The sequence below is a fragment of the Mauremys reevesii genome, linkage group 1 (genome assembly GCF_016161935.1).
Source record: "Mauremys reevesii isolate NIE-2019 linkage group 1, ASM1616193v1, whole genome shotgun sequence".
Lineage (NCBI taxonomy): Eukaryota > Metazoa > Chordata > Testudines > Geoemydidae > Mauremys > Mauremys reevesii.
The window spans coordinates 44,283,641-44,310,453 of NC_052623.1; the positions used below are offsets into that span (position 1 = coordinate 44,283,641).

General features: G+C 49.9%; 1 protein-coding gene across 5 annotated transcripts in view; it reads left to right on the top strand.

The window, feature by feature from the left end:
• PARP4 (poly(ADP-ribose) polymerase family member 4) overlaps positions 1 to 26,813 on the top strand; it is a 130,704-nt gene that overhangs the window by 101,601 nt on the left and 2,290 nt on the right. For all 5 annotated transcript variants that reach the window (XM_039527060.1, XM_039527071.1, XM_039527053.1 and 2 more), the window contains 2 exons: positions 17,791 to 17,893; positions 26,324 to 26,453. In XM_039527060.1, the coding sequence (XP_039382994.1) occupies positions 17,791 to 17,893; positions 26,324 to 26,453 (233 nt within the window). The remainder of the gene's footprint in view (positions 1 to 17,790; positions 17,894 to 26,323; positions 26,454 to 26,813) is intronic.

Here is a 26,813-nt window from a genome sequence, read left to right on the forward strand (position 1 = left end):
TAGCGTGGGGCCCAAAACTGGACACAGTACTCCAAATGAGGCCTCACCAGTGCTGAATAGAGGGGAATGATCACATCCCTCGATCTGCTGGAAATGCCCCTACTTATACAACCCAAAATGCCATTAGCCTTCTTGGCAACAAGGGCACACTGTTGACTCATATTCAGCTTTTCATCCACCGTAACCCCTAGGTCCTTTTCTGTAGAACTGCTGCCCAGCCATTCAGTCCCTAGTCTGTAGCAGTGCATGGGATTCTTCCGTCCTAAGTGCAGGACTCTGCACTTGTCCTTGTTGAACCTCATCATATTTCTTTTGGGCCAATCCTCTAATTTGTCTAGGTCCCTCTGTATCCTATCCCTACCCTCCAGCGTATCAACCACTCCTCCCAGTTTAGTGTCATCTGCAAAATTGCTAAGGGTGCAGTCCACACCATCCTCCAGATCCTTAATGAAGATATTAAACAAAACCAGCCCCAGCACCGACCCTTGGGGCACTCCACTTGATACCGGCTGCCAACTAGACATGGAGCCATTGATCACTACCCGTTGAGCCCGACCATCTAGCCAGTTTTCTATCCACCTTACCGTCCATTCATCCAGCCCATACTTCTTTAACTTGCTGGCAAGAATACCATGGGAGACTGTATCAAAAGCTTTGCTAAAGTCCAGAAATAGCACATCCACTGCTTTCCCCTCATCCACAGAGCCGGTTATCTCATCATAGAAGGCAATTAGGTTAGTCAGGCATGATTTGCCCTTGGTGAATGCATGCTGACTGTTCCTGATCACTTTCCCCTCCTTTAAGTGGTTCAGAATTGATTCCTTGAGGACCTGTTCCATGATTTTTCCAGGGACTGAGGTGAGACTGAGGTGAGACTGAGGTGAGGTGACTGGCCTGTAGTTCCCTGGATCTTCCTTCTTCCCTTTTTTAAAGATGGGCACTACATTAGCTTTTTTCCAGTCATCCGGGACATCCCCCGATCGCCATGATTTTTCAAAGATAATGGCCAATGGCTCTGCAATCTCATCGGCCAACTCCTTTAGCACCCTCGAATGCAGCGCATCCGGCCCCATGGACTTGTGCTCATCCAGCTTTTCTAAATAGTCCTGAACTACTTCTTTCTCCACAGAGAGCTGGTCACCTCCTCCCCATACCGTGCTGCAGAGTGCAGCTGTCTGGGAGCTCACCTTGTCTGTGAAGACAGAGGCAAAAAAAGCATTGAGTACACTAGCTTTCTCCACATCCTCTGTCACTAGGTTCCCTCCCTCATTCAGCAAGGGGCCCACACTTTCCTTGACTTTCTTCTTGTTGCTAACATACCTGGAAAAAACCCTTCTTGTTACTCCTAACATCTCCGGCTAGCTGCAACTCCAAGTGTGATTTGGCCTTCCTAATTTCACTCCTGCATGCCTGCACAATACTTTTATACTCCTCCCTGGTTATTTGTCCAATCTTCCACTTCTTGTAAGCGTTTTTTTTGTGTTTAAGACGAGCAAGGATTTCACTGTTAAGCCAAGCTGGTCGCCTGCCATATTTACTTTTCTTCCTACACATCAGGATGGTTTGTTCCTGCAACCTCAATAAGGATTCTTTAAAATACAGCCAGCTTTCCTCGACTCCTTTCCCCGTCATGTTATTCGCCCAGGGAACCTTGCCCATCAGTTCCCTGAGGGAGTTGAAGTCTGCTTTTCTGAAGTCCAGGGTCTCTGTTCTACTGCTCTCCTTTCTTCCTTGTTTATACTGTCTACAATCTAATACAATCTAATTTATACTGTGGATTTACTCCGAAAGAAATCAATTTCCAATATGTTGCCTTTTTGAAATCCAATTTGTTGTTCAAAAAGCAGTTGCACTTTGAGACCATTCAGTCCTGCCATCAGATAAGCAGGTTTGCATTGTGCAAATTCATCTTTCTTATTTGTTTATAATCTAACTTTGTAAGATACATGATGAGACAAAATCTTGGTTGAATTTGTTGATTTCATTGGCAGCTCCAGTGATCAGACTAGGAATCCTCCAAATAGCATCCTCACAACCAAGAGATGTATCTCAGTATTTTTGAGATGATGAAATTACAAGATACGTTTTCTAAATCTTCAACTCAGTGTTCTGGTACAATTAATAAGCAGTCAGAGTCTTTAGTAAAGTGTCAATGAGAGCTAGAGTGAGAACATAGAATAGCCATACTGGATCAGACCAATGGTCCATATAGCCTTCTATTCTCTTTTCTGACAGTGCTTGGGCCCAAATGCTTCAGAGGGAATGAACAGAACAGAGCAATTATTTACAGATCCATCCCATCATCCAATCCCAACTTCTGGCAGTCTGAGTCTTAGGACACCCAGAGCATGGGGTTGCATCCCTGACCAACTTTGCAAATAGCCATTGATGGACTTGTTATCTAATTCTTTTTTTAACCCAGTTATAATTTTGGCCTTCACATCATCCCCTGGTAATGAGTTCTACAGGTTGACAGTGTTTTGTTTGAAGAAGTACTTCATTTTGTTTGCTTTGTTTACAATAATTTAATCAGGTGACCCTTCATTCTTGTGTTATGTGAAGGGGTAGATAACACACTTCATTATTCACTTTCTCCAAGCTATTCATGATTTTATAGGCCTTTTTCATGTCCCCCTTAGTCATCTCTCTTCTAAGCTGAACAGTCTCAGTCCTTTTAATTTCCCCTCATATGGAAGCTGTTCCATACCCTTAATCAATTTTGTTTCCCTTTTCTGTATTTTTTTTTCAATTATAACATATTTTTTTGAGATGGGTCAACCAAAACTGCACGTAGTATTCAAGGTGTGAGTTTATGATGGATTTTTATAGTGCATGATGATATTTACTGTCTTTTTATCTATCCCTTTCCTAATGGTTTCTAACATATGAATTAGCTGTTACCACACAAAAAAGAGATTGTGGAGTCATTGTGGATAGTTCTCTGAAAACATTTGTTCAATGTGCAGAGGCAGACAAAAAAGATATTTAGACCCCTACATTTTGTATGTATAGTTGGGATATGTTTTCCCATGTGCATTTCTTTGCATTTATCAACACTGAATTTCATCTGGCACGTTGTTTCCCAGTCACCCAGTTTTATGAGATCTCTTTGTAACTCTTCACAGTCAGTTTTGGACTTAACTGTCTTGAGCAATTTTGTATCATCTGCAAACTTTGCCACCTCACTGCTTACCCTGTTTTCCAGATTGTTTATTAATATGTTGAACAGCACTAGTACCAATACAAACCCATGGGGGAACCCCGCTATTTATCTCTCTCCACTGTGAAATCTGACCATTTATTCCTACCCTTTGTTTCCTGTCTTTTAAGCAGTTACTGATCCATGAGAGTATCTTCCCTCTTATCCCATGACAGCTTACTTTGCTTAAGAGCCTTTGGTGAAGGATCATGTTAAAGGCTTTATGAAAGTCCAAGTACATTATGTCTACTGGAGCTCCCTTGTCCACATGTTTGTTTATCCCCGCGAAGTATTATAATGGATTGGTGAGGCATGATTTCTCTTTTCAAAAGCCATGCTGACTCTTCCCCAGAAATAGTGTTCATCTATGTGCCCTTACCCAGTGACCAGTCTGACAGTGGCCAGGAGGAGGTCATTTCCCTGACTCCTCATCGTGGCCCACCATCACAATACAAGGGTCCTCCCCAATTCCATCAGTCCAACCCACAATTGTGATACAGGCCCCCTGGAGTAACCCCTCCGCCCAAGCCTGCCCTCCTTTCCCCCACCCCCGTGGCCATATTGCAATTCTTGGGCAACATACACACATGTTGCAGCTGTCCAGTGTCTCTGAGAGAGTCCACCAGATGGTCTCCTACAGTCTGGCTGTCCAGAGCCCCTGAGCCAGGGGAGGAGGAAGCTTTTTCAGAACAGGAAGAAAGACTCGAAGGGGAAGCTACCCCCTCAAGCAAACTTCTCCTCATCTCCACCAGATGAGGCTGTAATGCCTTTCACCCCCTCCCCCCTCACCATCACTAGGTGATGATTTTAAGAACTTGCTGGATCATACCAAGAGGGTGGCAGATGAGCTGCAGATTCCTCTACAGGAGGTGGCAGATACACATCACAAGTTGGTGGATATTCTGCACACCTCTTCCTCATCTAGAGTTACCTTCCCAATTAATGAGGCGATTCCAGATCCTGCCAAAGTCATCCAGCAGACACCAGCCTCCATCGCACCAACCAGCAACAGAGCCAAAAATAAAAATAATAATAAAAAAAAAAAGTACTACATCCCTCCCAAAGAAGCAAATTTCCTGTTTCAACATCTGGAACCCAACTCCATCACAGTGGGTGTGGTTAGTGCACGAAGCAAGCAACATATTGCCAAGTTGACCACATGCACTCGGGCTTGGCAATATGGCATGTTTGTCAGCGACATTGCTGTTTAGAGTCATGAATTACCAAACTGTTGTGGTCAAATAAAATGTTATTAATTATGGGAAACTCAGTGCATTTCTGGAGCATTTATTGGAGACACACAAGGAGCAGTTTCAGATCATTCTTAGACAGGGTCAGTTGTGCTAGAGACAGCACTGGATGTAGCTGTTACAGTGGCCTGCCCGGTCTCCGGGACACTGGTACTGAGGCAGACTTCTTGGCTACACCTTTCTGGATTTCCCAAAGCTCTGCATAAGACTTCCGGTTTGAAGGGCCCAAACTCTTTGCAGAGAAGACCGATTCTTCTCCCCACATCCCGAAGGATTCCTGGACCACATTACACTCCCTACAAATCTACACTGCGGGACAGAAGAAAAGATATACCTCTCAGCCACAGAACAGGTGACAATCTCCTTAATACCCACCATCTCATTGCTGTTGTTAGCCACGGTGTAAGGAGACCAGAGCTCAAAAGCAGAAGCAGACCACACCCCAGTCTGCGACTTCTCAAACCGCCTCTTCAAAACGCTTTTGACGGGTTGGGCAAGGGCCTGAACAATTATACCTTGCAACATCAGCTGCCACCTACACACCTGTCACCTTCAGAAGTCACCTGGCCCTATTTCACAGCCGTTGTGAGAATATCACCTCTGACAGATGGGTCCTGGAGATTGTTTCAAAGAGTTATGCCATTCAATTCATGTCCCTCCCCATTCCAACCCTCCTTCCCTGTACCCCTTCAGGGACCCTTCTCATAAGAACCTACTTCATCAGGAAATATATCATTTGTTATGTCTAGGGGCCATTGAACCAGTTCCGGTGCAACTCAGGAGCAAGGGGTTTTACTTTCATTATTTCCTGATCCCCAAAGCGAAAGGCGGTTGGAGGCCCATTCTAGATCTAAGGGTATTAAACAAATACGGGAAGGCACAGACTTTCAAGATGGTCACACTAGCAGTCATTATTCCAGCTCTAGAGCAAGGAGATTGATTTACAGCACTCGACCTACAAGATGTCTACTTCCATATCTCTGTATAACCATCATACAGGAGATTTCCTATGGTTTACCTTTGGGGCAGGACCGTTATCAGTTCAGACTGCTCCACCCAGGGTAATCTCCAAGGTTCTCTTCATTTTAGCAGTGCATGAACCCCGGTACAGCAACTGGAGTTTATCAGCACCAACCTTGAGAGCGTTTCTCCCACTACACAGACTCACCACCCTGGGACAAATGCTTCCCTAATAGGCTGGGAAGCTCACCCACACAACCACAAGGTTCAGGGCAAGTGACCTTCCATATCACTCTTTGGGATCTAAAGGCTGTCAGGAATGCCTGTGCACACTTTCTGCCTTTCATCAAGAACACCATTCACAGCCTTTTTTAAAGACAAAGTAACCCTAAGGCCATATCCCAAGTTTCTCCCTACTTTCTCTGCACTTTCCATATGAATCAACAGATTCATCTCCCTGTTTTTTCTCCAAACTGTATTGTGACAACAGGGAGATGATTATGCATAAGGACACTAGCATTGTGCTTGGACAGGACTAGGGACATTAGGAAATCCCCTAAATTCTTCCTTTCGACCACAGAAAGATCCAAAATCTTTGTGATATTGGCTCAAAGACTATCCAAATGGGTCTCTGGTTGCATTAATTACTGTTATCAAGGACGCAACCTGCTTCCATCCAGAGTCCATGCGCACTCCATGAGGTAAATTTCTACCTCGGTCACATTACTTAAAGATATCCCTATCTCAGAAATCTGTAGATCAACGACTTGGACCTCTGCCCATACTTTTGCAGAACATTATGCGATCGCTTAAGATTTGGCCCCCAATGCCATCTTTGACTCCACAGTACACTCTGTAGTGACAGACTCCATTCTGAAATCTCAGATTTCAGTGATGGATACTGCTTGGGAGTCACGTATAGTGGAGCACCCATAGGGACACTACTCAGAGAAGAAGAGGAAGTTACTCACCTTATGTAGTAATGATGGTTCTATGAGATGTCTGTCCCTATGGGTGCTCCACAATGAGCCCTCCTCCCCTCTACTTTGGAGTTCTCTATAGGGCTCTGGGTTGGAGAGGGAAGTGAGGGGACTTCGCCCATGCAGCGCTAGATAGCCTCGGCAGACCATGAGGGAGGGAGAGCATGTATGCGGGCTCAACAGACACTACTACCAAAAATCTCCAATTAGAGGCTATGGGGCACACGTACACCTTCAGTGGAGCACCCTTAGGGTATGTCTACACTACAGGATTATTCCGATTTTACATAAACCGGTTTTGTAAACCAGATTGTATAAAGTTGAGTGCACGCGGCCACACTAAGCACATTAATTCGGCGGTGTGCATCCATGTACTGAGGCTAGCGTCGATTTCCAGAGCGTTGCACTCTGGGTAGCTATCCCGTAGCTATCCCATAGTTCCCTCAGTCTCCCGTGCCCATTGGAATTCTGGGTTGAGATCCCAATGGAAAAACAGTGTCGTGGGTGATTCTGGGTAAATGTAGTCACTCAATCCTTCCTCCGTGAAAGCAACGGCAGACAATCATTTCGTGCCCTTTTTCCCTGGATTGCCCTGGCAGACGCCATAGCATGGCAATCATGGAGCCCGTTTTGCCTTTTGTCACTGTCACCTTATGTGTACTGGATGCTGCTGACAGACGCGGTACTGCAGTGCTACACAGCAGCATTCATTTGCCTTTGCAAGGTAGCAGAGACGGTTACCAGTCATATTGCACCATCTGCCATGCCATTGTAAATTGGCGATGAGATGACGGTTATCAGTCGTTCTGTACCATCTGCTGCTATCATGGGTGCTCCTGGCTGGCCTCGCTGAGGTCAGCCAGGGGCGCATAGGCAAAAATGGGAATGACTCCCCGGGTCATTCCCTTCCTATGTTTTGTCTAAAAATAGAGTCAGTCCTGCCTAGAATATGGGACAAGTGTACTAGAGAACCAGAGAGCACAGCTGCTCCGTGTCAGAGCCCCAGAGATCCCATAGAAATGATGAGCTGCATGCCATTCTAGGGGGTGCACCTGCAACAACCCCACCTGTTGCTTCCCTCCTCCCCCAACCCTCCTGGGCTACCGTGGCAGTGTCCCCCCATTTGTGTGATGAAGTAATAAAGAATGCAGGAATAAGAAACACTGAGTTTTTAGTGAGATAAAATGAGGGGGAGGAAGCCTCCAGCTGCTATGATAGTCCAGGCAGTACAGAATCTTTTCTTTAGACATGAAAGGGGGGGGCCGCTGATGGAGCTCAGCCCCCAGTTGCTATGATGAGGATGGTTACCAGCCGTTCGGTACCATCTGCTGGGAATGACCAGGAGTCATTCCTATTTTTACCCAGGCGCCCCCGGCCGACCTCACCGAGGCCAGCCAGGAGCACTCACAGGATGACGACGAGGACGGCTATCAGTCCTTCTGTACTGTACCGTCTGCCACCGGGGAGGGGAGAGGAGAGGATGCTGCGGTTTAGCGCTGCGGCACACCGTCTACCAGCAGTATGCAGTAGACATAGGGTGACATTGAAAAAAGGCGAGAAACGATTTTTTTCCCTTTTCCTTTGGGGGCGGAAGGGTGTAAATTGACGACATACACCCTGAAACACGCGGGAAAATGTTTTTGACCCTTCAGGCATTTGGAGCCCAGCCAAGAATGCAAATGCTTTCCGGAGACTGCGGGGACTGTGGGATAGCTGGAGTCCTCAGTACCCCCTCCCTCCCTCCATGAGCATCCATTTGATTCTTTGGCTTTCCGTTTGGTTTCTCACGCAGCACTGTGCTGAGTCCCTGCTGTGGCCTCTGTCTATCATAGATTGGAGATTTTTTTCAAATGCTTTGTCATTTCATCTTCTGTAACGGAGCTCTGATAGAACAGATTTGTCTCCCCATACAGCGATCCGATCCAGTATCTCCCGTTCGGTCCATGCTGGAGCTCTTTTTGGATTTGGGACTGCATCGCCACCCGTGCTGATCAGAGCTCCACGCTGGGCAAACAGGAAATGAAATTCAAAACTTGCGGGGCTTTTCCTGTCTACCTGGCCAGTGCATCCGAGTTCAGATTGCTTTCCAGAGCGGTCACAGTGGTGCACTGTGGGATACCACCTGGAGGCCAATACCGTCGATTTGCAGCCACACTAACCCTAATCCGACATGGCAATACCGATTTGAGCACTACTCCCCTCGTCGGTTATCGGTTTTAAGAGCCCTTTATATTGATATAAAGGGCTTTGTTGTGTGGAAGGGTGCAGCGTAAAATCGGTTTAACGCTGCTAAATTCGGTATAAATGCGTAGTGTAGACCAGGGCTTAGGGACAGACATCTCAAAGAACCATTGTTACTGCACAAAGTGAGTAATTTCCTCATCACGATTGGTTGATCCTGGAGACTCTCCCAGTCAACCACGATCTCTGGCTGCTAAAAGTCTGGTGGTGTAGCGGGGCTGCTGCTAAGGCAGGCTCTCTGCCTGCCCCGGCCCCATGCCGCTCCCAGAAGTAGCCAGCACACCCCTGGGGAAGGGGACGGTGGGCAGGGGTCTCTGCGTGCTTCCCCTGTCTGCAGGCACCGCCCCTGCACCTCCCATTGGCCAGGAATGTGGCACGGTGGCCAATGGGAGCTGCGGGGGCAGTGCCTGCAGACAAGAGCAGTGTGCGTACCCACGTGCCCCTCCCAGGGGCTGCATGGGCACATTGGCCCCTTTGGGTATCGGCATGGGGCTGGGGCAGGGAGGGAGCCTGCCTTAGCTCTTCTGCGCCGGCAACTAGGAGCTGCCTGAGGTAAGTGAACCCCCCTGCCAGGAGCCCACACCCCAACCCTCCTCCCAGAGCCGTGTATCCCATACCCACTCCTGCACCCCAACCCCCTCCTGTACCCCAAGCCTCTGCCCCAGCCCTGATCCTCCTCTCAGAGCCTGCACCCCATACCCTCTCCTGCACCCCAACACTCTTCCCCAGCCTGGAGCCCCCTCTTGCACACAAACTCTCTCCCAGAGCTTGTACCCCTCACCTCCTCGTGCATCCCAATCCCCTGCTCCAGGCTCAGCCTGGAGCCCCCTTTCACACTGCAAACCCCTTGGTCCCAGCCCAGAGCCTGCTCCCCCTCCCGAACCCCAACCCCCTGCTCCAGCCCGGTGAAAATGAGTGAGGGTGGGGGAGAGCGAGTGATGGAAAGAGGGGGAGATGGAGTGAGCAAGGGCTTTGGGGAAGGGCTGGGGCCTTGGGGAAGGGGCGGGATAGATCCTGGGTTGCCCTTAAATTCAAAAAGCAATCTTGTGCATAAAAAGGTTGGAGACCACTGATCTAGACTAAAGAGTAGCTGTGCCACCCTTGCCCTGCAATCTTGATGCCTTACGCTGCCTTGCTGAAGGAGTTCCCACCTGGGTTGCTCACAAATAGCCTTCCAGCATGCAAGCCATACCCTGAGTATTTGTGTGTGTAACTGCGGCCTGCCAACCAGATTTGGGTTACACTCCAGCTCTCAGCAGCCATGGTTATACTGCAGTGTGACCCCAACATACCCCCAGTCTTAGATTTCCCCCCAGAAATGTATGTCCTTTACTGCCCAGCCCTCTCCTGGACAATAGAAGTTATATAAAGTCTGTTATTTCTTTAATAGAAATAATATGCATACAACTTGCCACCCCAAATGTAGTTTCCCATACATTTCAATTTAAACACACTGGATTAGATAAAACAAAAAAAAAAACCCAAGTTTATTAACTGCAAGGAGAAAGATTTTAGTGAGTACAAGTAGTGTGGCATAAAAGTCCGACATGGTTATAAGAAAAATAAAGATAAAACTCAACTGGTGCATATCTTAACTGTGTTAAATTCAAAACAAAGTTTCTCACCGCAAGCTTTCAGAAGTCTTACTGACCGGACTTCTTAAGTCAGGACCCCTTCTCCCAGAGTCCAATGAATGCTTTCTTTGTCGCTTCAGGTGCCGTTAGTGCGATGGGCGGGGAGAGGAGGTGTCTTGGGGTGTGTCCTTTTTTTTTTTTTTTTTTTTTAATAGTTTCAGTTCCCCCTCTTAAAAACATTTCCAGCTGGGTACCAAGGCCTGGTCTACACTAGGACCTTAAATCGAATTTAGCAGCGTTAATTCGAACTAATCACTCAACCGTCCACACCAGGAAGTCATTTAATTCGAACTAGGGGGCTCCTTAGTTCGAATTTGGTACTCCACCCCGACAGGTGGAGTAATGCTAAATTCGCACTTGCTAGCTCGAATTAGGCTAGCTGTGGATGCAAATCGAACTTAGTAGCTCCGGGAGCTATCCCACACTGCACCACTCTGTTGATGCTCTGGACAGCAGTCCGAGCTTGGATTTTCTGAGCAGCCACACAGGAAATGACCCGGGAAAATTTGAATTCCTTTTCCTGTCTGGACAGTTAGAATCTCATTTCTTGCTTTGACATCGGGGCAAGCTCCGCGGCACCTGCAACGATGCAGAGCTCTCCAGCAGAGGAGTCAGCCCAATGGAAGAATAGAAAGAGATCCCCAGCATGGACAGACCGGGAAGTCCAGGATCTGATCGCTGTGTGGGGCGAGGAGTCTGTGCTGTTGGAGCTGCGCTCCAACAAGCGTAATGCAAAGACCTTCGAGAAGGTCTCCCAAGCCATGACACAGAAAGGATACAGCCGGGATGCAATGCAGTGCCGCGTGAAAGTCAAGGACCTGAGGCAAGGCTATCAAAAAGTCAGAGCGGCAAACGGACGCTCCGGAGCACAGCCCCAGACATGCCGCTTCTACGAGGCACTGCATGCCATTCTCGGTGGGTCTGCCACCACTGTCCCACCAGTGACCGTGGACTCAGTGGATGGCATGGTGAACCAGGACAGTTCCTCCTTGATGTTCGCTGATGGGGAAGACGACGAAGGGTCCGTGGAGGAAGGCGCAGGCGACAGCGAACACAATGCCGCTTTCCCTGACAGCCAGGATTTCTTCCTCACCCTCACAGAGATCCCCTACCAACCCTCCCCGGCCGTGAACCCGGACTCAGAGTCAGGGGAAGGATCAGGCGGTAAGTCGTATAAACAAGAAAACATTTATTTGTACGAAAACATGTATACAAAAAATAGAAATTCTATATCTAAATACTATATCTAAAAGTTTTTAACGGGAAACTATACGAACAGTAGGTCCACACAGATTGGGATGGAACAATAGTCCTCCATGGACAATTCCACAAATGCGTCAAAAAGTTCCTCAAATACCCTCCGCAGGAGGTTTCTAGGAAGAGGTGCCTTATTTGGTCCTCCGGTGAAGCACACTCTTCCACGCCACGACATCCGTAGATACAGGGGAACCATCGCCTCAACCAGCATGGCCGCGTAGGGTCCCGGTCGGTGAAGTGCTTCCCTTAACATCCTGTCTTTCTGTACTTGAGAGACCCACCTCAGGGTAATCTCGTTCATGAAGTGCTGCATCTAATTAGGGCAATTAGCGAATAGTTACTGTTCTTAATGGTTTACTTATACTTTGCATAACAAAGCCCCTCGCTTAGCAGCCACGTGCTGTAGGCCACAGAGGAAAAGCATACATTGATCTTTCCCCTGCAGTGTCGGGAGTGGCTGGAAAAGGGTCATAGTATCTGATTTCCAGATTGCCTTTAGCAGGAGGGCACAGCTATCCGTTAACTGATAAGCATAATGTACTGTAAGGCTTACCAGGACTGTCTGCTAGACGGATTCAGCTATCTCTCCCGACTTCTCCGCTCTCCTGTGCAATGCCGCAGCCAATCAGAGCGTAGCCCAAAATGTCGTGCTTCTCTTGAGACCACGTGAGACTTGTTGCCCGGTACGGTCTTGTTCATAGAAATTGACTAGACGGTGTTCACTGTTCGCAAAAATGTATCTGTTCAAGGAAATCACTAACTTTCCCCATCACACAGCTTCGGCTCTTTCCCGGACTGCCCTGGCATCCCCCTCGCAGAGACTGGCAATGATTAGATGGCGAAAGAAGAAGACTAGGGACGAGATGTTCGCTGAACTGATGGCCTGCTCCCGAGCAGAGGCTGCAGAGCAGAAACACTGGAGGGAGACCCTATGTGAGCAGCATCGCACACTCATGGACCGTGAGGATAGGTGGCGGCAGGAAGACCAGCAGACCACCCAAACGCTGCTTGGTCTCATGAAGGAACAAGCGGACACGCCGTCGCCTTGTTGATGTCCTGCAGGACCGCAGGCTGGAGGACAGGGCCCCCCTGCAGTGTCTCTGCAATCGCCCTCCCCCGCCAAGAAGTCCTGGCCCCCCCTCACCCAAAAGTACAAGACGGAGGGGCGGTAGGGGCCGTGAGAACTGTCACTGAACCAGAGCAGAGCGACCGTGTACCCCGCACTTCTCACGTTAGAAATTTGTAGAAGTGCTTCCCTTATAGGCTCAGCCAGTCCCAAATCCAAGGTTCATCCCCCCACTGTTTATTAGATTAATAAAAGATGTTTGCTGTTAATCACTGTTTCGGTCATGTCTTTCCTGTCAGAGGATTTTTCGGTGTATGGGGTGGACAGGGGTTTCATACTTGCACGGTATAGCCTACAGTACCAGGGTACAGACTTGGGGAAAGGATCAACTGCGGGGCACACACACACTGCAGTCAGTAGGCACCAGGGTCATTCTGTGTTGTGTATGCTGCCCCTGGTTATTCCGTAATGTGTATGCTTGTCCCGGGTCCTAGCGCCTGCCACGCCATTAATGTAAAGGCAGGCTGCCCTTACCATGCACTTCCAACGGATCAACGAGCCTATCCGCTGCCCTGAGCCCCAACAAGAGCCCTCATCCACGGACAGATACTCACCCTTCTCCCACACCCATCACCCCTTCCTACGCACAAACCCGCAGCCCACTGCCGTCATCCAAACCCCTATGCAAAGAAGGCACCACTCGCCCCTTCCTGCAAACCCTCCCCTTCATGCAGAACCACTTTCAGCCGTCCCCCACCCCAGAGACCTATGTAGGAGCAGGAGGATGTCAGTCCTCTATGGAGGAAGCGGTCTGTACGTCAGTGCACACCGTGCCAGCACAGTATGCGTCCATGTTTCAACACCAGAACAGAAATGCAAAGTAAAACAAAGATTTATTAATAATGAGTGTAACAATTACTTTGCTTTAAAACGTGCTTTGGAAGTGGGGGAAACTTGGAGAACGCGGCATGTAGCCGCAGATCGAAATCGACACAAACAGACACAGGCCCAGGGTCAGTTTCTCTTGAAAGCAAGTGGAGAGTCATAGGTTACCCTGATCTCCGAGGAAACTTGCTTTCAAAGCCTCCCAGATACACAGCGCTTCCCGCTGGGATATTCTCTCGGCACGGGTGTCTGGCTGAGCGTAAACTGCAGCCAGGCGATTTGCCTCAACATCCCATCCGGACAAAAAGGCCTCGCCCTTGCTCTCACACAGATTGTGCAGCACACAGCAAGCAGCAATAACTACGGGGATATTCTTTTCGCTGATGTCCGGCGAGTCAGTAAGGTCCGCCATCTCCCCTTGAGACGTCCGAAAGCACACTCCACCACCATTCTGCACTTGCTCAGCCAGTAGTTGAAGAGTTCCTTCTCTCTGTCCAGGGCGCCTGTATAGGGCTTCATGAGCCAGGGCATTAGCGGGTAGGTTGGGTCCCCGAGGATCACTGTAGGCATCTGCACATCCCCAACCGTTATTTTGTGGTCCGGGAAGAAAGTACCTGCCTGGAGGAGTCTAAAGAGACCAGAGCTCCTGAACACACGCGCGTCATGAACCTTGCCCGCCCACCCGACGTTGATGTTGGTAAAACGTCCCCTATGGTCCACCAGTCCTTGCAGCACCATGGAAAAGTAGCCCTTTCGGTTAATGTACTCGCTGGCCTGGTGGGCTGGTGCCAGGATAGGGATGTGAGTCCCATCTATAGCCCCACCGCAGTTTGGGAATCCCATCGCGGCGAAGCCGTCTATGATGACCTGAACGTTTCCCAGGTTCACTACCTTTGAGAGCAGTTGCTCAACGATTGCGTGGGCTACTTGAATCACAGCAACCCCCACGGTAGATTTGCCCACGCCAAAGTGGTTCGCTACTGACCGGTAGCTGTCTGGCGTGGCAAGTTTCCGGAGGGCTATGGCCACTCGCTTCTGCACACTCAGGGCTGCTCGCATCCGGGTGTCCTGGCGCTTCAGGGCAGGGGCCAGCAAGTCACAGAGTTCAAGGAAAGTGCCCTTACGCATCCTGAAGTTTTGCAGCCACTCTGTTTCATCCCAGACCTGCAGCACTATGCGGTCCCACCAGTCCGTGCTTGTTTCTCGGGCCCAGAATCTCCGTTCCACACCATGAACTTGACCCATTGCCACCATGATCTCCACTGCCCGGCGTACCCTGCTTTCTGAGAGGTCTGCGCCACTCTCCTCACCGCGCTGCCGGAGCCTCCTCGCCCGATTTCTCAGCAGCTGACCGTGGAAGAGGTGGACGATAAGGTGCAAGGAGTTGACAACGGCCATAAGTGCAGCGATGATCGCAGCGGGCTCCATGATCGCAGTGCTGTGGCGTCCGCGCTGTAACCGACCAGAAAAGTGCACGAACAGATTTCCCGCCGGCGCTTTCAGAGAGGGAGGGCGGTTGTGAGTGACGGTTGAATGATGACAGTTACCCAAAACCACCATCGACACATTTTTCCCCCAGCAGGCATTGCGAGCTCTACCCAGCATTCCAATGGGCAGTGGGGACTGCTGGAACTGTGGGATAGCTTCCCACAGTGCACCGCTTCCAAAGTCGACGCTGGCCCCGTGAATGTGGACTCAGAAATTTGAATTAGTGTATTTAGTATGGATACACAAATTCGACTTCATAAGGTCGAATCCACAAATTCGAACTAAGTTGATTCGAAATAGTCTTGTAGTGTAGACAAGGCCCAAGAGACAAAAAGTCTGTGGGGAAGGATGTTTCCTGCTCCTTTTTCCTCACCAGTTTCAGCTTTCTTTGTTTCCGTTCATGCTTGATAACTCTGTTTTCTGCTTAAATTCGAATTAAGCACAGCACACATTCCTTTGTTTGAGATAGACCTGTTCCCCAACTTCTGCTTGGATAGGGCTGTGGTTTGGAACATGTGTTAATAACATCATACAGGGAAATCTTACAACTTAATGTACAATGTTGCCACATATATTTTATCAGGACAATATTTACTAGCAAATTATGAATTTTCAAATGATACCTTACAAGATATGCTTTGTACAAAAAATATTACAATTGTGTGGACACGGGTACATTCTGTCACACTGTCTCTTCCTGATAACTGGGGTCCCCTCCCCTGGACAGGTATCCTCAGTGCAAGAGGATACCATGACATCATCTGAAAGGAGAGTCCCAAATATGGGATTATTTCCCTCTACTCCAGTTTGATGTTTTCCTTCCACAAGTCTTTCAACCTCCTCAATAGCACAGAGGCTGTCATACTGGGAGAGGGACTGTTCTACTGTGTCCTGGAAACTCTCCTCTACGTACATCTGTCTCTCTTAGCTCATCTGGTTCATTCACTCTGGTCTCAAGAGCCTGTACTTGGTCTCTGAGGGCCGTGAGCTGCTTGCACTTAATGCACACACATGCCACCTGCCCACAAGACAGGTAATCATACATGCTACATTCAGTGCAATAAACTGGATAGCCCCCACTTTGATGCTGGACTTCTGGCTGCATTCTCTTTACACTTGTAGGGTTTTTGGGGGCAGGGAGAGGGGAGCAGTGATTATTGGCCTAAGTTTAGAGAATGTTTATTGGGCATATCTGGCTTCATGTTCCCTCTTTAAACTCCCTCATAAAATTCTCATTTGCTGTTCCTGTTGGCTATCTCCTCTGGTCATTGTAACAGCCTTCAGCAGTATTATCTATAGCAATTATATATATATAATTTCTGCAGGATTGCCAAACCTGAGCATTCATTAAAGGAAAAAAAAGTTTCTAGCACAATGTAATTTACTACTATAATTAAGTTTAATGGGACAGATTTTCCAGCACCTTGCCTCCATTTTAATGTTACTTTGTGTTTACCTGCTTATGCCTTTAAATCAGATATTTAGTCATCTAAATTACCTTAATTGTGTCCGCAAGTAACTGTGGACACAAAATTGTACTTGCAGTTTTTTGTTCTTGTAAAGGGGGGAGGGATAGCTCAGTGGTTTGAGCATTGGCCTGCTAAACCCAGGGTTGTGAGTTCAGTCCTTGAGGGGGCCATTTGGGGATTGGTCCTGCTTTGAGCAGGGGGTTGGACTAGATGATCTCTTGAGGTCCCTTCCAACCCTAATAATCTATGATTCTATGAAAGCTGCAAGAACAAAAATGCAGTTCCAGGCCAGGCTAAACATTTAGCCTATTGAATATTTAACATTAGAGAATCAATATTTTTAAAATTATGCAAAATCAGATTTGATTTCAAGATCATTATACTTACCAACTGGGACACATTTTGATTTGAATGTGAAAGTTCAAAGCTTTGTGTTCCACCTGTTTTGAGAGTAGCAAACTGTCTAGTATGTGTCTCTTTCCTACTTATCAGAATTTCCAATCTCGTGTCAAATAAAATAGAATGGGATTTAATAAACTTAACATTGTATTTCACAATACAAGTAGCACATTTACTAATTTCATGGAGGCTGTTGTTTTCTCAGTGGAGTGGATCCTTTTCTGCTGAATTCAGTTGGGGAAATACTCTACTTTGAACATTATTTTTAGGGTAATTTTCAAATTATTTATTTTAAAACTTTTTGCAAGTTAATAGTTTATTGTTTGTTTGGTTTGTATCTGAGTATCTGAAAATAAAAAATTTGCTTCTGGTGCCGCCACTGTTGCCCCACTTCCCTCTGAAACTCAATGTTCCCACCTCTTGTGCTTTCTGCTCCCCTGACTCAACCTCCCCATCCCACAAGAGGTTCACTTCCCAGTCAGGGAGCCCCACTCATTATTCTAACCCAGACATATCATTACTGTACTTGGGATAAATAATGGAAAGAAGCTAATGATTTGCATTCATCTTATTGGTTTGTTTTTAGTATTCCATTGATGTAGGATTGGTCAGATAATTTACTCCAGAGGTTCTCCAACTGTGGTACATATGTCTCTGTTGGTATGCCGGCTGCGGCCAGGTAGTATGTGGATTGGTTAAGGAATAGGCTCACAGTAAGAATCCATTTTAGCTACACTGATTAAAATTACGATGTCGATACATCATGCTTTTGAATTTTAGATCTTAAAGTTTGTGGATCACTGACTAATTCACGAAAGTTCATTATATTTTTTACATAAGTCATTTGAACATTTTATTGTAATTACTTTCCTAGCTGTAGTTTGATATTTCTAATGTGATTTTTGCAATGTCTTGAATGTTTTAGGACTTTTGTCTGTTTTTTTGTTTGGTTTATTTCACAGGATGGCTTTTGGAATCTCAGCCCAGAACTTGGGGTTATTTTGGATCTTGATGTGGATTATTTAACCAATATTTTCCTTGCAAAAAAAGGCATTTGGACCCTAGGTAAATCAGTTGTTTTCTCATTCATTAAAAGTAGCTGGATGGTATAACAGTTAATTGTTTGTTTTTGGTTTTTTTAAATGTAATAACCACGTGTGTGAAGTAGAGCTTATATTAATGTATATTTTCCATATTACTAACAATGGCTTAAGATTGGCTCACCCTAGATTTTAAATAGACACTATCAATTTAAAGTTTTCTGAAGTTACTAATTTTTAAAAATTCAAGTTTCTGCTAGAGCACCCTTTCAGTGTCCTGGCTGCTGTGTGCCTGTCCTATTTTGGGCATATTTTGGGCAGCAGTGGAGGTTCTTTTTGTCCTGGTTATTATACATGCTAGATTAAGCAACTCTGAAATGTTTAATTGTATTAGAAAAAAAAATCAGACTCAAATGTTCCCACTTTCATCCTCAGAAAGGTGGGGCCACTTCTACATAATGGAGAGGAAGGCAAAATGGGACCCAGCTGAGGCCATCCCTCCCCTACCACCCTGCTGGACCCAAAACTATGCAGGGGAGTCCCCCCTATATTCTGGGGGCAGTAGGACCTAGGTAGTGCCCCTTCTCACTCTCCCCTCGTGGGCTTGGAAATAAGCAGCAAAGAGGAGCCATGTGGGCTTGGAAATAAGCAGCAAAGAGGAGCCAGCCAGAGTCTCCAGCCACTAGTGACAGGGGCATACAAAGCAGGGACCTCGGAGAACTTTCTGTAGTTTTGACTAGACTTTCTCTGCCCTGTGCTGAATGGCTGTTTGCTTCAAAACTCCCCTCCTCTCCCTCAGTCTCTTCACCTTAGCTTTACTCCAAACTTGTTGCCCCTTCTGCCCTCTTCTCCACTGCCCTCTCTCCCTCACCCTCTTCCCTTCACTTTCCATTTAGCTGACCTGCTACCTCTCCCCTCCATAAAAATGGAACTAGCATGACATTTGGATGCCTGTAGCCAATCATCTGCTCAGCAGATTGGTTGAAGATAGACGTGAACAGGGACCAGCTGGATGCTTTCCACACAAAATGTCAACGTCATATACTGGGCATAAAGTGGAATGCCTTCATCTGTAATGCAGATGTTTCTTCTTCGAGTGATTGCTCCTATGCATTCCATGTAGGTGTGCGCGCTGCGCGTGCACGGCTCTCCGGAACATTTTTACCCTAGCAACTCCGGCGGGCCGGCTGGGCGCCCCCTGGAGTGGCGCCGCTATGGCGCCTGTTATATACCCCAGCCGGCCCGTCCGCTCCTCAGTTCCTTCTTCCCGCCCGTGACGGCCAGTTGGAACAGTGGAGTGCTTCGTTACCTCCACAGCCTTAGCGTTTCTCCATTCTTTAGCATAGTTCGTTTACTTAGTTTAGTTAGTTAGCTGTTTAAGTTTAGTTAGTTGTAGTATTAGTAGGGAATTAGAGGGATTAAACCCTCTTTTTCCTCACCCGGTGCGGGCTTATGCCCAGGGCACCGGGATTCAAGCCCTGTGCGGCTTGCCAGCGGCATATGCCCATCGGTGACCCGCACGACTCCTGCCTGCGCTGCCTCGGGGAGTCTCACAGAACTGATAAGTGCCCGATCTGTGCAGCCTTCAAGCCCCGAACGAGGAAGGAGCGGGACTCTCGTTTAAAACAGCTCCTTATAGAGGCTTCGCTCCAGCCGCCCGCGCCGACCCCTCCGGCGCCGAAGGCATCCTCGGCATACAGTGCACCGGCGGCACTGAGCCGCCCCGGTACTGAGGCCCCTCGACACCCGGCACCGACATCCCGGCACCGCTCCCTCTCCCCAACGAGGAAGCTCAAGACGCCGAAGACGGCCTCGAAACATCCTCCGAGGCCGTTAGCCCAGCCACCTCCGGTGAAGACGGTTCAGGCTGTGGCAGTGCACAAACCGTGCACGGTGCCGCCGACTCCGGCACCCCAGGGGCCGTCGAGTCCGGCAACACCCTGCTCCCCGGTACCAGCCGAGGTTGAGCTGCAGCTCCCGTCTATGCCTGAGGCGTTTGAGATGGCGAGAGAGCTTATCGAGCTCGCAGAGGCTCCGAGCCTCCAGCCCCCGGCACCGCCGGTGCGGGCTGTCCAGTCGGTGGGCAAGCCGGCAATGATACGGCCTCCAACCCCCGACAGACGGCAGGGACGGCGCTCCAAATCTCGGACCCGGTCCCGGTCTCGGAGACTGTCCCCACCACGCCGATCCCGATCCCGGCGCCGATCACCGTCGCGGCACCGCTCCCCGTCCCGGCGCCGGTCGCAGTCCCGGTACCGTTCAGCATCGCGGTACTGGTCGCACTCCCGGCGCCGTTCCCACTCTCGATCATGGTCACCGAGTCGCTGGCACCGCTCTCGATCACGCTCACCGAGTTGCCGGCACCGCAGGAGATCCGGCTCCAGGACCCGTTCTCGGCACCGAGACTCCCGAAGCCGCTCCCGGCGCTGTCGGTCACCGTCGTGGTCGAGCGCCCAACGCCGTTCGAACTCCCGGCACCGTCGGTCGAGCTCCCGGCACCGGTCGAGCTCCCGGCACCGCTGCGAGCACCGGTCCCGATCTCCGATTCGGTACCGCGATGACCGGCACCGAATCTCGGCACCGCTCAGAGTCCTGCCACCGGCATCAGACGCACACTCGGGTGTCGCCTCAGCTCCACCCTGGCCCTCTCGCCAACCCTCGATCGCTTCTCCCGAGGGCAGTGGTGCTGACTTTAGAGCCGAGTCCCAAGGCCGGGAACAAGGACCCCATCAGTGGGGATTTTGGGTTCCATGGGACTACCATGACCCTCGAGCGCTTCCCTTTCCCCCAAGACCTGTGGGAGCGCCACGTCGGGAGCCAGAGGCCACAGTCAGCAGGCCGCCGCCATCACCGACGGGGGAGACTACATTGCCTCAGGATCCGAATCAAGATTCAGGCTCCGTGGCTGCTGAGCACCCATTGCAGGAGCAGACTCCGGACGAGGTACTCCCAAGTCGGTCCTCGTCATCTTCTCCGGACGAGGCAGTGGCGGGGGCATCCACCACCGACCCCCCCGCCTATTGATTTACGGGCACACCAGGACCTTCTCCACCGCATGGTGAAGGCCATTAACCTGCCCGTCGAGGAGGTCCCGGAGGACGAGGACCCAGTGACTAATGTCATTGGGGCAGAGGCCCCGATGCGGGTGGCCCTGCCCTTTATTCGGACAATACAACGTACTAGCACTACCATCTGGCAGTCGCCGTCGTCGGTTCCCCCCACGGCACGTGGGATGGAGAGGAAGTACTCGGTCCCGCCCAAGGGGTACGAGTATTTGTACATGCACCCAACTCCGGACTCTCTGGTGGTCCAGTCGGTAAACGACCGAGAGCGGCATGGTCAGCCTGCGGCAGCGCCAAAATCTAAGGAGGCACGGCGCATGGACCTGTTGGGGCGCAAGGTCTATTCCTCGGGTGGTCTTCAGCTCCGAATCGCGAACCAAATGGTGCTGCTTTCCCGGTACACCTTTGACATCTTGGTGTCCCTGGGGAAGTTTTCGGAGCTAACCCCGCCAGCCTCGCGCCAAGAGTTCTCGACGCTCTTGGAAGAGGGCAGGAGAGCCTCCCGGTCATTAATTCAGGCCGCCCTGGACTCCGCTGACTCGGGAGCCAGAACTGTGGCCTCCGGGGTGACTTATGAGGCGAATTTCATGGCTGCAGTCCTCCACCTTGCCACCCGAGGTGCAGTACACCCTCCAGGACCTCCCCTTTGATACCCAGGGTCTCTTCTCAGAAAAGACTGACTCTAGAATCCAGACCCTGAAGGATGGCCGTATTGCCATTCGGACTCTGGGCATGCACACGCCAGCTACCCAGAGAAGGCCATTCCGTCAGCAGCCCTACCGACCCTTTACCCAGGCCAGGTCACGGCCATATAATAGTCGGCGTGCAAACTTAAACCGCCGTAGACCATCGGGGAGCAGGCGTAGCCAGGCCCAGGGCCCTTCCAAGGCCCCTCAAGGTCCCAAACAGGCCTTTTGATGGGACGGCCCATCAGTCTCACTCCAGGATCCTACCCCATTATTTTCCAACCGTCTTTCCCACTTCCTCCAGGCGTGGTGCTCCATAACATCGGACAGCTGGGTCATCAGTACCATCCAGCACGGTTACCGCCTCCAGTTTATTTCGCCCCCTCCCTCCCACCCACCTTCCCTGTCCCTCTTCAGGGACCCCTCTCACGAGCAAGTCCTCTTACAAGAGGTCCGCACTCTGTTGAGCGTGGGTGCCATAGAGGAGGTTCCGCACAGCAGGCGGGGCAGGGGATTTTATTCCAGATATTTTCTCATCCCCAAGGCGAAAGGAGGTCTTCGTCCCATCTTAGATCTCCGGGAGCTCAACAGATACCTGTGCAAGCTCAAGTTCCGTATGGTCACCCTGGGGACCATCATTCCTTCCCTGGATCCAGGAGACTGGTTTGCCGCCCTCGACATGAAGGATGCATACTTTCATGTGGCAATTTACCCTCCCCACAGACGCTACCTGCGCTGCCTGGTCAACGGCGAACACTACCAGTTTGCGGTACTGCCCTTCGGCCTATCCACCGCACCAAGGGTTTTCACCAAGTGCATGGCGGTGGTTGCCGCAACCCTCCGTCGGCGTCGAATTCATGTCTACCCATACCTCGATGACTGGTTGATACGCGGGCCATCCCAAGAGCTGGTAGCGGACCAGGTGGCCAAAATACTGTCTCTGTTCCGGTCACCAGGCCTCCTTATCAATGCCGAGAAATCCTGCCTGACTCCAACGCAAAGAGTGGAGTTCATAGGAGCGGTCCTCGACTCCAACTTAGCCAGGGCCTGCCTTCCTCGTCCTCGGCACCAGACCATAGTCTCGATCATACGGGACCTGCATGCCTTCCCCACAACGACGGTGCGGTCCTGCCTACGCCTACTGGGTCACATGGCAGCGTGTACGTTTGTGACCGCGCACGCCAGGCTGCGCCTTCGCCCATTCCAGATTTGGTTGGCAGCGGTGTACCGCCCCCATCGCGACCCCGTAGACATGGTGGTGACAGTCGCAAAGCCCACTCTCCAGACTCTCAACTGGTGGCTGGACCCGGAGGTCGTATGCGCAGGGGTCCTGTTCCGCCCTCCTCGACCGTCGATCACCCTGACCACAGACGCCTCAGCACTAGGATGGGGTGCTCACATGGGCGACCTTCACACGCAAGGTCTATGGTCGGCTCAGGAGCTCTCCCTCCACATCAACGTCCGGGAGCTGAGAGCGATCCGCTTGGCATGTCTCGCCTTTCGGTCCCACCTGCAGGACCGCTGCGTAGCGGTGTTCACAGACAATACGACGGCGATGTTTTATGTGAACAAGCAGGGCGGAGCCCGGTCCTCCCTGCTCTGCAAAGAAGCGATGCTCCTGTGGGACTTTTGCGTGACCCACTCGATTCGCCTAGAAGCGTTTTTTCTGCTGGGAGTACAGAACACGCTGGCCGACCGCCTCAGCAGGTCGTTCACCTCCCACGAGTGGTCCCTATGCCCAGATGTGGCCCACACAATTTTCCGGAGGTGGGGGTTTCCCCAGATAGACCTGTTCGCCTCCAGGGAGAACAGGAAGTGCCACAGGTTCTGCTCGTACCAGGGTCGAGCTCCGGGATCTCTGTCAGATGCATTCCTCTTCACATGGTCAGATCACCTCCTCTATGCATTCCCTCCGTTCCCGCTCTTACACCGGGTGCTACTCAAGCTTCGGAGGGACAGAGCCCGCGTAATACTCGTCGCTCCGGCCTGGCCGGGACAACACTGGTACACCCTGTTGCTTGAGCTCTCGATTCGGGATCCCATGGCCAGATCTCATCACTCAGGACCTCGGCAGGCTTTGTCACCCGAACCTGCAGTCCCTGCATCTTACAGCTTGGTTCCTGAGTGGTTGACCCGCGCGGAGAGGGACTGTTCGGCGGCAGTGCAGCGAGTCTTGCTCGAAAGTAGAAAGCCGTCAACGCGCTCTACCTATCTCACGAAGTGGAAACGTTTTGCAATTTGGTGTGACCAACAAGGCCTTAACCCATTCCTAGTCCCCATCCTGACCATCCTGGACTACCTCTGGTACCTTAAAGACCAAGGTCTGGCGGTCTCCTCCCTGAAGGTGCACCTGGCAGCCGTGTCGGCGTTTCGACCTTCTATGGGTGGTCGGTCCATCTTCTCCAACGAGATGGTTTCCCGATTCCTTAAGGGCCTCGATCGTTTGTACCCACCGATACGTCGTCCTACTCCAACGTGGGATCTGAATCTGGTTCTGGCCCAGCTTATGAGACCACCCTTTGAGCCCCTGGCCACGTGCTCTCTGCTTTATCTCTCTTGGAAGACAGCTTTCCTCGTGGCGATTACATCGGCCAGACGAGTGTCTGAGCTCCGCGCCCTGACGGCCATTCCACCGTATACCGTCTTCCATGGTGACAAGGTGCAGCTTCGGCCACACCCAGCCTTCCTTCCTAAAGTGGTGTCGGCTTTCCATCTCAACCAGGAGATCTTCCTTCCGGTCTTCTTCCCGAAGCCGCACGCCTCATCCCGTGAGCAGCAGCTCCACACCCTGGACGTTCGCCGGGCCCTTGCTTTTTATATTGATCGGACGAAGTCCTTCCGGCGTTCGACTCAACTGTTTGTGGCGGTTGCCGATCGCATGAAAGGCGAGCCGGTCTCTTCACAGCGAATTTCCTCCTGGGTGACGTCATGCATACGGACATGCTACAAGCTTGCTCACGTGCCACCATGCCGCCTCACCGCTCACTCAACCAGAGCTCACGCCTCGTCGGCAGCCTTCCTAGCCCATGTCCCCATCCAGGACATCTGTAGAGCGGCCACCTGGTCTTCCGTTCACACCTTCGCTTCCCACTACGCATTGGTGCAACAATCTAGAGACGATGCAGCCTTCGGCTCTGCAGTCCTACACTCTGCCACGTCTCACTCCGACCCCACCGCCTAGGTAAGGCTTGGGAATCACCTACATGGAATGCATAGGAGCAATTACTCGAAGAAGAAAAGACGGTTACTCACCGTAGTAACTGTTGTTCTTCGAGATGTGTTGCTCCTATCCATTCCAGACCCGCCCTCCTTCCCCACTGTCGGAGTAGCCGGCAAGAAGGAACTGAGGAGCGGACGGGCCGGCTGGGGTATATAACAGGCGCCATAGCGGCGCCACTCCAGGGGGCGCCCAGCCGGCCCTCCGGAGTTGCTAGGGTAAAAATGTTCCGGAGAGCCGTGCACGCGCGGCGCGCACACCTACATGGAATGGATAGGAGCAACACATCTCGAACAACAGTTACTACGGTGAGTAACCGTCTTTTATGGTTGTTTGGGTCTACAGACTACTGGTGCCATTGCCCGCACGCAGCACCTTATGCTTTTCAGACATGTCACAAGGATGCCACAAGACATTCGAGCGAATGCCATTCTCCAGGTGGCTTGTAACATCCGGAATAAAATTGCACCAACCGAGGTGTGGAGGCGGCTCAGAAGCAGACCCCCTATTTCATGAGTTCATCAAGTCTGTTCTGATGTTGGACTCTCAGGCCGTCAAGCCTTTGCGGTTGTGCAGGGATGGACCAAATGGCGAATGATTGCTATGGCCAACTGTCTGGCTAAGTGTTAAGAAGAATGACATTTGCTGCATCATATTGTTCACTCTGTTTCTGTATATACCTTTCTCTCCACATCATGTGTTTGTGTTGTCTGTTTAGATTGTAAGCTCTTTGGGGCAGGGATTGTTTTTTTGTTCTGTCTGTACAGTGTCTAGCACAATGGGATCCTGGTTCATGATGGGGCTCCTGGGTGCAAACGTAATACAAATAATAAACAATAGTACGTTCCGTGTCATCTTCCAGCTCACACATACATTCCAAACTACACTGCTGTACTGCTTCTTCCCACCCCATCCCATTATGTTGTTTACATCTTTCACGTACACATTTCCTTCTTCCTTTTCAGCTATTGCTCTGTGCTGTTGGCAGGCAGAAAATTAACATGAACAAAGTTTGTCCTCTGAATCACTAGGGGACAGTGCTTAAAGTGTGCATGGGGAGTCCAAACTGGGCAAAAATAAAAATTGGGTTGAGATATGCACTTTAATCACTGTTTTACCAAAGCTGTTGCTCCAATGTGTCATCAGAGATCAGAAATCATACAAGTTTCCCCTTGCTGCTTGCACAGAGACCTAAGTGGAACATGATGGAAGCAACCCCAAACCACAAAAACCCAGCAGCACACTACCAGCCCTTGAGTTCTGACTCCAACGCAGGAGCAAACTATATATCTCTGAAACTGCTTTTAAAAAAGCATGGATTACGGTGTATATTGGGTGATGAAACAAAATTAAACAGCATTAGGATAACTAGATTTTGTGAGCATGACTATTACTTTGCCAGTAAGTATTACAAAATAGCAAATATTAACTTTTGATGTTGACAAGTAACAATTATACTAGGAATCACACCTTTTCCCCTCTTTTTTTAGGTCCTAAAGGAAGAGAAGTATTGCAGTTGATTGCTACACTTTTGGTGCTGCAGTTCATACGTTATAATCAGCAACTGGAAGGGATAACCTTCAAATCTCTAATGAAACTGGATGATTCGCCCACTTCAAGGTGTGCTTTAGATTCATGCATACATTAAATATTTAAAGTATGAATGTAAACTGCTGAACATTTTAACATGCATGAAATGAATAGTTAAGTATTGGTAAGTAATATACTTCAGCATATGGCTGTAGATGAAAAGTATAATTGACAGTGTCGATACATTGCTTCTTACAACAAAATATTTGTTTTCAAAATGTGGTCTATACAATTAAGAAATACATAATGTCCTGCATCAGCAAAAAACTTTTGTTTATATAATAAATGGGAACAGTATTAATTTTAGGGCTTGATGAGGCTCTTAGATGTATGGCACAGATCATCTGGACCAGACCATCCACCCCTGATATCAACATCCTCCACACCACA